Source organism: Martes martes (assembly GCF_963455335.1).
Source record: "Martes martes genome assembly, chromosome: 16".
In the NCBI taxonomy this organism is placed as follows: domain Eukaryota; kingdom Metazoa; phylum Chordata; class Mammalia; order Carnivora; family Mustelidae; genus Martes; species Martes martes.
In genome coordinates this window covers 39,991,726-40,002,369 of record NC_137904.1, presented here as the reverse complement: position 1 = coordinate 40,002,369, position 10,644 = coordinate 39,991,726, and the positions used below count along the sequence as shown (strand labels likewise).

At 59.3% G+C, this 10,644-nt stretch overlaps 1 protein-coding gene across 1 annotated transcript; it reads right to left on the bottom strand.

Annotated features, from left to right (window-relative positions):
* Positions 1-1,679: 1,679 nt before the first annotated feature.
* Positions 1,680-6,868, bottom strand: DLX3 (distal-less homeobox 3). Its single transcript, XM_080826492.1, has 3 exons — positions 6,319-6,868; positions 5,092-5,282; positions 1,680-3,520 (listed from the first exon to the last, which is right to left on the bottom strand). The coding sequence occupies exons 1-3, from the start codon at positions 6,641-6,643 to the stop codon at positions 3,173-3,175; spliced, it is 864 nt and encodes a 287-aa protein (XP_080682618.1). The 5' UTR covers positions 6,644-6,868; the 3' UTR covers positions 1,680-3,172.
* Between the last annotated feature and the right edge of the window lie 3,776 nt (positions 6,869-10,644).

Here is a 10,644-nt window from a genome sequence, read left to right as displayed (position 1 = left end):
CAGCCCGCCCGCCAGCCTGCCTGCCCAGCCTCCTCCTTCCTTCCTCTCTCTTTCTGCCCTTTTTTTTCCCTCTCCCTCCCTTTGCTGGCAGCCCAGCCCTAATAAAATGCAGTGTCTCCAGCAAGTCTGCCCGGCTGCCGCCTCGCCGCTCCTGCCTGCACGCAGCCCTCAAACCAAACTGCTCAGCGCAGCCCCGCCTGGCAGCTGCCACTTAACCCTTGCCAGCCCGGCTGGCGTCCGTGGGCGGAAGGCCCTCCTCCCTTCCGCCTCCCTCAGGCCTGGGGGGAGGGAAGGCCGGCCTCCTGAGAGGGAGCGGGGTGCAGGTTGGGGGGTGCTGGGTGGGGGTTCCCCACCATTCTGGAGCCCAGCCCCAGAGAAGCCACCCAGGCCAGGTGCCTGGGACGGCTGGTCTACTCTGGTCCTGGGACCCTTCCTTCAGACTTGGGCTTGGTGCCTCCCAACAGCACCCCCTCCCCAGGCCAACAGGGCAGGGCTTGTTGTCCCCATTGGACAGATGAGGAAACTGAGGGCCTCACAGGGAGGTTTCAGGCCGAGCTGGGTCACCCCGGCTGCTGGGTGGTGTTGCTGATTCTCAACCCAAGACTTTTGCCAGTATGGGGAGCTGCCTCCGTCTCGCTCTGTGCGTGGGCACATCCCCATGTATAACCCCGAGGCCACGGGAGGGCTACATGTGTGTGCACCTGTGTGATGGGCACCTCTGTCTCTGAGAGTGTTACGGCTCCGTACGTTTATGTGACGCCAAGGGGGTCTCGGGGTGCGTGTGTGTGTGTGTCTGTCTCAAGTGGGAGTCCATGTAGGTGTGAGGGGAGAGAGAGATGTCACCGCATGTCTCGGTACACGTGTCTCAGGGGGAAAGGTAGCTCACAGGTGTGTGCGTGCCTTCACGCGGTCTCCCAGCTGCACCAGCACGTGTCCCTCACACCCCTCCCCTCATTCTAGCTCATCCAGCTCCCTGTCTCCAGTCTCGGAGGCGAGCAGCCAGAAGGGGCGGGTGGGAGCCGTGCTGTCCCCCTGAGGTCTGGGGGACAGTAGCGAGAAGGCTCGGAGTCAGGGCCCGAGCCTGAGAAGGGAAACACAGAGCCCACTCAGTCCGTTTCCCTCAGTCTGCTTGGATCCCCGGCATGGGCTGGGGGCATGGTGGTGCTCCCCCTGCCTGAGGCCTCACCCTCACCCCAAGCTGGAAGGGACAGACCAGAGAGTGAGGGACCGGGGAGTGCCTGGGCGTGGAGGCAGGGGGTTTACACGCGTGTGCAAGCATGTCTGCGTGTGAGTCCAAGATCAAAGAGCAGCCCTGAGGTGACCTGGCGGCGGCGGCGGCCGTGGCGGAAGGCAGCTGGCTGGCAGGGAACGCCAAGCCGCCAAGCAGAGTGGAGTCAGGGAGGCCACAGCCGGGAGCCTCCCACCCACCCAGACCTGCCCCAGTAGGGGGCAGCCACAGGGTCAGGAGCACCTGCAACCAGCGGCCAGGCCCAGCCCGGCCCTTGAGCCCAGAGTCCCAGCAGTGGATCCTCGGGGCCGCGGAGTTCCCCAGGAGCCTCTGGAAGCTCAGAGGCCTCTCTGTGTCCAACACCTTCCCCAACTCCCAGGCCCTCCCCAAGAGCTGTCTGCCTCCAGCCTCCAGTTCAAAGAGCTCAGCGGTTATTTTCTTCTTTTTTATTAACGTTATATATAAAGATGGATCCAGTAAGAAAGCAGAAATGAGAAGGCTGGGAGGGAGTGGGAGTTGGCTTCGTTCCTGCCCCGCTCAGGTGGGACTCTGAGATCTACCTCGTCTCTCCTTGCTCCCGCACCTCCCACCAAACCCAGATCCGGCCGGAGCTCACATCCCTGTTTTCTCTCTGCTCACAACGCACAGGCAGGTATGTCCAGGAGGAAAGGGCCACATAAATAGGAAACCACAGTAGGGAGGAGGCTGTTTCTCTCTGTTGCTCTTAAAAAAAAAAAAAAATACTATATATATAGCTAGTCTACCACCTCCCCTTTTCTTCGATGTTAGACTACATCAGGATGGAGGAAGGTTATCTCTGGGGGAACGTCCGGGCCAAGGAGGGGCGGTGCTACCAGCCCTCCAGACGGCCACCCCCTCACCCCTAAAGGCACGGAGCTGTCGCCCTCCCCTCTCTCCCCGTGCGCCTCACCCACCATTCTCCATCTGCGGGAGCAATCTGTTTCCAAAGTCACCGGAAAGGGGATGGTTTGGGGTTTGTCTTGCCTGGCATGCTTCCTTGGAGATTTGGGGTTTGGCGCCCGAACTGCCAACTTACTGGAGGAAAGAGAGGAAGAGGTGGGTGGGGATGGGGCAGAGCCGAGGTGCCCATGCAGGGGAGACTGGTCCTATCTGGTAACAATGCCCTTTGTTTTCCTAGTTTTCAACAGCTTTTAAAACCAAAGTTGTGCAAAGTCCTGTACACGGAAGAAATGGGTCCTTAGGAAAGACCCCTGAGACCCACCGCCCCTCTCCGACCAGAGTGGGAGAGAGGACAGAGATGGCTCCTTGAGTTCTTCCCTCTAAAGCCACAGATATTAAACGATTCCCTCACTTGGGGGGATTTCTTTGGTTTAACCCTCAAATCTGAAATGAGGGCTAGAAGTGCAGGCTGGGAGCTTCCTGACATCCCCACCCTGAGTCCTGGTCACAATGTCCAATGTCTTTTTGGCAGAGGGGATGCTCGGGAAGTGGGGAGCCGCAGGTGGCTTAGGAGGGACCAGGCCTAGCAGGTCCTGGGATCCTTGGTGCCTGGTGCCCCGGCCCGGGCCTGAGCTGCAAACGCTCCGTGGTCTCCCTGGTCCCCAAGGTCTCCAGTCTGCGGAACGAGCACTAAGTTTTAGAAGCTGGAAGGCGATGGGCCATTGAAAGCCAATCCAGGCTCCTGGAGCAGAAGGGGAACGGCTGTCCCAGCTGGAGTGGAGCGCCCCAATATCTGGAGGGGAGCCCCAGTGCCTAGGCAGGGGGAGGGAGGTTCAGGGGACATCCGTGGTCCATGCAAATTTCATCTGGAAGCTCTCGGGTCCCTGGAGGAAGGGGCAAGGGAAAGGGGCAAGGGGTGCCTTTTCCCCAGTGCTGCTCGATGATTCCTGAGTGTCGGCTAGGACAGAGGCTCCTTCTGCCTGGTCCCAGGTCCTTCATGGGAGGTTCAGGCCAGGTGGGTGCTCAGTACACAGCCCCAGGGTTGGGCGGGGGCCCAGGGGAGGCGTGATGCAGGGCGGCCGGCTGAGGCGGCTGCTGCTGTAAGTGGGGTCCACTCAGGTTTTGTGCATGGTACCAGGAGTTGGTGGGGTCGTCCAGATAGCTTGGGGAGGCACTGTATGGGAGTGGCGGGGGCAGCTGGCTTCGGGCAGGGGCCGGAGTGGAGTGGGAGGAGGTGTCCCAGAGGGCGGGGGACGGCGGTGAGTTGCAGGCCATGGAATCACTGTTGTTGGGGCTGTGCTCCAGGGGCACCTCCCCGTTCTTGTAGAGCTTCTTGAATTTGGAGCGGCGGTTCTGGAACCAAATCTTCACCTGCGTGGGAGGGCATGCAGAAAAGGGGGAGCAAGTTAGCCTCTCAGGATGCTCAGCGAAAACCCCAAGGGGACCCAGCCTAGAGACAGCAAGTCCAAGTTCAGCCCACCCCACGTTACACACAAGGTCCAGGCAAAACCCAAGTGTCCCAACCCAGGGCTAGCATCTTTCTTCTATCTGGGCTAGAACGTGGTGAGGAACATTCCACTCTCTGGGTCCAAAGTCCACTCTAGTGTGTGACCTTGGGCAAGCTACTTAACTTCTCCCATCTGCAAAATGGGGATGCTGACAGCCCCTACTTCATAGGGTCATCACGAGGCTCAAATAAATTCAGATGGATATAGAACTTGGGACGGCCTGTGTAGTAAGCACTCAACAAAAGGCAGCCAGTGGGGTGGGGAATGGGCAGTTCGTGGCATAAGAAACCCATGAGCAGAGGTGCACACACCTACAGCGACAAACACACACCCACGTAAGCATCTCCATGTGCAGGAATGCACCCACTCACAGCATCACACTCACACACCAGCTTATAAAGACACATACAGGCACAGAGGCACCCAGGTAAATACCCTGTGAATGTGAGCACCCATGGGCGACCTGGGACTGGCTCATGGGGGTGACCTGGGGACTCAGGAGCAGGTGAGCCATGATTCCCCACATTTCCCTTGGGGTATCTCCCCCTCCCCCTGCTGTTCCCCACCCCATGACTGATACAAACAATGAATCAGCTCCTCACGGGGTGACCCAGATTCCCAGCGGACAGGGCCCCACGCAGCAACCCAGGCCCGCCTGTCAACACCTGTAGGGATCCAGGCATCCAACAGCCACTCCCCCCCTGAGCAGGGACAGCCTGCTGGGGGCTCTAGGAACAGGCTGGGGGGAGGGGTGGAGTTCACCTTTGAGTTCCCATTCCCCTTTGGTGGGGTATCTCGCTCCCTGGCTTGGGGCAGAGGAAGGGGTGAAGCACTTGGGTGCCGAGCACGAATGCGGTGTTTGGGTAGAAACGAACATTTTTGTACACATGCTCGCCAGTGTGCACAGCTGTGGACACAGCCATGTACACGTGTCCCTCCATCTATAAACACAATGACCCTTGAAAGGTCACACTCCTGTTGCGACCCTTTCCACATGTACACTGGCCCATTGGCGTGTGTGCAAATGTACACGCATACACACGTGTATGTACGCTGCTACCCACACAGGCCTGGCCTTCTGGCCGGGAGGGGGTGCCCAGACGGGAGGTGAACTCCTGTTAAGTGAGGACGAGCCCTGCGGAGAAGCGTGGGAGCCAGGGCGTCTGGAGTAAGGGGAGGATACCTCTCCTTGTGGCAGACAGACACAGTTGCACAGGTTCACAAATAATGCACGCCTGTACACGTTTTAATGCAGAAACTTCCGACAGCAGTTGTGGTTCGGCATGGGGGAGGGGTGGCCTTCGCTCTATGAGCGAGGGTTTCAAGGGCCTGCCGGCGATCTCAAAGGCCAGCCAGTTTGGCGGCGCCTGGGGAGCCCCCGGGTCCCGCGCGGCCCCACCAAGCCCCAGCGGCCGTCGCCGGCCCCTCACTGACCTGTGTCTGCGTGAGGCCCAGCTGCGCGGCCAGCTCGGCGCGCTCGGGCAGCGCCAGATACTGGGCCTTCTGGAAGCGGCGCTGCAGGGCGGCCAGCTGGTAGCTGGAGTAGATCGTGCGCGGCTTTCGGACCTTCTTGGGCTTCCCGTTCACCATGCGCACCTCGGCTTCCGGCTCCTCCTTCACGGATACTGCGGGCAACGCACCGGGCGGGGGGCAGCTCAGCCTGGGCCTGCGCCCCCTGCGCCCTTCGCGCCCCCACGGGCAGTCCCAGGCTCCCGCCCAGCGACTCGCTCCGGGCCGCCCACTGGCGCGCTCCGCCGCCCGCACCCCGGCAGGGTGCTGCGGCGACCGAGCCGGACGGGGGGTTGGGGGCGGAGACCCGGACCCGGCGGCCGCCCACGACGCGCGCCCCCAGGCCACAGCTCCGCGCCAGGGCCCCAGAGCGCTGTCCCTGGCGCCGGCCACCCGGGCGAGGACAGCCGAGGCTTCGCTCCGACGCCTTCCCGGCTCGCCTCCCAGCCTCGCGGCTCCTTGTCACCCTCCTGCCGGCCGCCCCCTTCCCGCCCCACCTTGCCCTCTGTCACCTCTGTCGCTCATTCCCTCCTCTCACCCTTCCTTCCTTTTTCTTTTTTTAAACTTTTTTTTTTAATCTTGGAATCGTTTTAGATTCTCAGAAAAGTTGCAAGCATAATACAAACTCCCTCTTCCTTCCTTCCTTTCTCCTTCTCTTTCTTTCTTGGCCTTTCTTCGGTTCCTTTCTCTCACTTTGTCTCTCCACATTTCTCTTTCGCTCCTTCTCCACCTCTTCTCTTTTTTTCACTTTTCCACTTCTCAGTCTCTGCTTGCGTGTGTGTCTGCCTTTCTCCAAGTTACCCTTACCATTCACCCCTATCCCCGGCCCATTTCCAGAGGATCCCTGGAGTTTCCAGTCCCCCCTGCTTAACCCCGAGCCTTGCCACCCGCTGGAAGAGTTGATGTGCCCGAGAAAGCAACTGGGGTCCCCTGACACCCCTCTTCTCCTCCCTCCTCTAGCTGGCCCCATCCTCACCTAGACCCCGGCGCACAGCCTTGTGACTGAAAGGTTGTCTGACCCCTCTGGGGTCATTTAGCCCACCCTGCCTAACTTTAGACAGCACTTTCTTTTTTAATCCCCTCAACGCGTCCCTAGATCTGGGGTTCAATTCCCCGTCTTTCTCTCCCTAGGGGAACCCTCCAGGCTCTCACCTGGATCCTGGGCGGGCAGCGGCTGCTCCCGGTACGCCCCGTATTGCCGGTAGGAGGCTCCATAGGTATATTCCGACTTGGGCGAGTAAGCGCCCGTGCCCGCAAGCCCGTTGAGATTGAACTGGTGGTGGTAGGTGTAGGGGTTCACGGTCTGGCCGTAGGGCTGGCCCGAGTAGTAGTCGTGCTGGGGAGCGCTGTAGTAGCCCAAATCGGTGACAGAAGATTCGGGCAGGGTGGGCGAGTCCTTGGAGCCCGCATGGCAGCTCAGCGAGCTGGAGATGTCGGTGAGGATGCTGCTGAGCTTGCGATCGAAGGAGCCACTCATCCTGGCGGGCGCCGCGGGTCCCGGGGCCGGCCTGGGCCGCCGAGCCGGAGCGGGCAGGAGCGCGGAGGAGGCGCAGGAGACGAGGCGGGGGTGTGCGTCCGGGGGGCCGAGGGGAGGGCCCGCAGGGTCTCGGGGGAGGGGAAGCCGAGGGGCGCCTAGACCATCGCCGGCCTTCCGGCGGTCGCTGCGCGCCTCTCGTCGCGTCCCAAGCCACAGTCAAATGCTGCCAGCTCCGCCCGGCCAGCCGGTTATAGACTCAATAGTGGAGTCGCGGAGGGAGGCTCCTGCGCTCTGATTGGCTGCAAGTCTTGCCTTCGAGGCAAAACATGCTCTTGCGCTCTTTCGTTCTCTCTCTCTCTTTCTCTTCTCTCTCCCCCATTCTTTGTTGTTACCCAAAACACACACACACACACACACACACACACACACACACACCCCTTGTTACTCCTCCTGTGGCTCCCACCCCCAGTTCAGATAACCCCTCCAGTGTCTCTGCAGGAAGGCGTGGGGGGCGGGTGTCTCTGCCCGGCGCCCCCGGGATTTGTCAGTCTGTCTGTCTCCCTGGCTGCGGCTGGGAGGTGGGCTCAGGTGCGATGGAAAAGCAGGGGAACTTGCCCATTGGGCGTTTGTAGAGGGAGGTGGTCCAAGGTGGTGTGTGTGCGACACTATGCAAATGATGGGCGGACAGATGTGCCCAGAATGAGAAGGACCCAGGGCTCATGAAAATATTTTTAATTTCTTTTACAATCAGAAGAAAAGGGATAGACACTTTAGGTTGAAGAAAATGTTTGACTATAGGATATTGATATATTTACAACGATGCAGTCATAAAATGTAACCTTGAATGTTTTTCCAGAGAAAGGGGCCCATCAGGACAAAGTGCCACAGGACTGTGAATGTCATAATGGGGCCGTGAGGGTCCTGTTGGAGAGGTGGGGGGGGGCGGCTGGAGTGGGGGAGCAAGTGGGTGTGGGTTTAGGGGTTTATCCAGAGGGTGGAGGGGCATAACCTGTCGGGCAATACAGTTTCAGAGACTGCCTGAGCTTGCTGGAGGAAGCAGGGGACCTGAGTCCCCATGAGGCTGGGTGGGACACAGGTTGGCTCTCTGTGTGTCTTGGTAAGTCTGGGGGGCTGATTCTGGGCACTGGGGACAACATTAAGGGAATGCGGGCATTTTTAGAGGTCAGGTATATGGGACGGGTGGACTTGGGGCCTGTGGTGTAAGGGTTTCACGTGTTCCACAGTATACAGACATGCACAAAAATGTAGGAGTGTGTGTGTGTGTGCACGTGGGAGTGGGCATGGGGGAGAGTATAAGCGGTGTTGAGTGGAGGGCCGTGGGAGGGGGTTTCTGCAGGTGAATGCGTAGTTGTATGCAGATATGTACAAAACTCTTAGCGCCTTCCCAGTCTCCAGTAGCTCCAACCCATAATGTGCCATTGAGTCCTGTCCCTCGGAAAGGGCCCTGAAGAGGCTCCCCTTCCTGCCGGCGGGCGGCTCTTAAGTCCTATCTGGCCTGCAAAGTCATCCAAGTTGTTTCCAAGCCTACATTTCTTCATTCCACCCCCTATTCTGCTCTCCGCCTTCCTTTGGGGGGAGGGGAAGGTCCTCCAAATCTCAGTTCTTGGCCGCGTACGACCTTCACACAGGGCAGCCCCGTCAATTCTTCCCTGTCTCCTTGGGGGGCACGGCCGAGCTAAGGCCACCAAGGACACGCAGTGCCAGCGCGCCACCTTGTGGTTATTTCTGGACTCGGCAGCCTCCCATCGTCTCGCCAGGCCCGGGGGGACGGGTTTCCCTTGCAGACTCCCCCGCCTGGCAGATAAGTGTGCAGGGGGCTCTGTGCCCCTGTCCAAATTTAGACTCCGTGGGCAGGCTGCCAGGGGCTCCCAGGGCTTTGGGAGCTGCAGCTGGCGGAGGCAGAGGGCCCGGTCCTCGGGCCGAGGGGTTGGAGGGCCCGCCAGGTCTGAGCGGCTCCGGGGAGGCCGCAGCGTGGGAAAGGTGGGGGCGGGGGCCGGGCGAGGGGAGCGCTATCTGTCTGTCTATCTCCGCGTCCCCCTAGCGCCTATCGCCCGCCGCTCTGAGCCCGTGGCGGGGCGAGTTGCCACCCGCTCGGGATGCCCTCTGTTCTGTTGCCAAGAGGGCGCCTAGAAAGCCCGAGGCGCTGGGGGCAGCGAGGGCACTGGCCTGGCCGGCTCCCCTCCCAGGATGGGAGCAGGGGAAGAGGTCAGGGCCTGCTTTGGAGCACCCAGCTCCCCCCAGAAAAGAGACAGCCTATGGCAACCCCCCTTCTCATGCCTTCATTCATTCATTCACCACCTAGGCAAGGAGGGCTGGGTGATTGGCAGATGGCAGGGAGTTAGTCTGCCTTCTTTATGAGGTCCTTGAAGAAGCTTCCCTCCTTTCTCTCCTCCCCCCACCCCAACCTGCAGCTCCCAAGTTCAGTGAGTGAGCACTGGACTGGGAGTCCGGAATCCTGGAATCCTGCAAGTGTGGTGGTGGTGGTGGATTACATTAGGATAGTTTCTGTGCTGCATTCGGCTCGGAGAGTCTGAAAGAAATGGGCAAGAGCACACAGTGAAGACTTCAGTGAGCAATTTGACAAGGTTGGGTACGGTGAGATTAGCATCTGGTTTTCTGTTGCACTTTATGCTCCAAGACTCTAGGGACTGTATCTTGCTGTTCACTATCACCTCCCAAATACCTAGAACAGGTCCTGACACACACAACCTCAGTCCTCAATAGATGTTTGTTGAATGAATAACTGAGATTCTCTAGTCCTAGAGAGGGACTGAATCATCTTGGCTGAGTGTGCTTGCAGAATGAGAGAAAGGGGAGGCGTGGAGCCGGCCCTGGCGTCAGGCTACCTCCCTCCAGGGTAGAAGTAGCAGCAGCTTCCCAGATAGGGCCACGTGTGGCCTCAGAGGGGCCCCGTCAGGTCACTGGGACTGGGGCCACCTGCCTTTGCCCAGGACCCTGCAGGCTCGGAGTTGGCGAGGCAGTGGGAGGATGTAGTGGGATCAGTGCCGCCCAGTGCACCTGCTCTGGGCCAGCATGGTGAGCAGGTGTCAGCCGGGCCAGAGCCCCACCCCTGGTGCTGGGATGCTGCAGGGAAGTCTGTTGGGAGCCTCTGCGAGGCTGGCGGGACAGAGGAGCTGTGGTCCATTGTCCACCCTCTCCCTGGGCATGAGAAAAGGTAGACTGTTGAAGCAATCTGCTTCCTGGAACCCAGGTATTGTGCTCTCTGGGCATGGCCACAGCAACCGGGCTCAGGAGGTGCTGGATCCCAGGGAAGGAGTTCAGGAGGAAGGCTGGAGGCAGAGGGGGAAGCGGTCCAGCCCTTGCTCTCTCCTTTGCCTGGGGAGCAGACGCCATCTAGTGGTCAGTATTAGGAGGCCAGAGCCCAGCTCCACCAGGGAGACCCTGGAAGGGAGTTTCGTGCAAAAGCCCCACCATCATACTCAGAAAGAATATTGTCTTCACTGATTTTAGGAGCCCTATCAGCACTAAATATTCACTTTTCCTTTTTTGTTTTTAAAGATTTTATTTATTTATTCACGAAAGACAGAGAGGCAGAGGGAGAAGCGAGCTCCCTGTGGGACCTGGTCCCAGCAACATGGGATCCTAAACTGAGCCAAAGGCAGACACTTAATGACTGAGCCACCCAGGTGCCCCTAAATATTCATTTCTCATCATCACCTTGCTTTACTCTGCAGCTGCCATCTCCCTCCCCCCCACCCATCCTTGTCCAGCCAGTGGGTCTTTCTCTTAGGTTTGTCATTTGTAAATCAGAAAGTCAATTATTACGGGGCGCTTAGGTGGCTCAGCTGGTTGAGGGTCTGACTCTTGATTTCGGCTCAGGTCATGATCCTGGGGTCGTGAGATCGAACCCGATGTCCAGCTTCTCACTCAGCGGGGAGTCTGCTTCCTCTCTTCCTGTCCTTCTGTCCTTCCCCCCACCCTGTACTCTCTCTTTCCTTCTGCAATAAATAAATAAATAT

Excerpts from the sequence above, each read along its gene's own strand:
- DLX3 (XM_080826492.1), bottom strand. The coding sequence starts at position 6,643 with ATGAGTGGCTCCTTCGATCGCAAGCTCAGCAGCATCCTCACCGACATC. Across the intron at positions 5,283-6,318 it reads GCTGCCCGCCCAGGATCCAG|TATCCGTGAAGGAGGAGCCG; the intron begins GTGAGAGCCTGG and ends CGTTGCCCGCAG. Across the intron at positions 3,521-5,091 it reads TGGGCCTCACGCAGACACAG|GTGAAGATTTGGTTCCAGAA; the intron begins GTCAGTGAGGGG and ends CCTCCCACGCAG.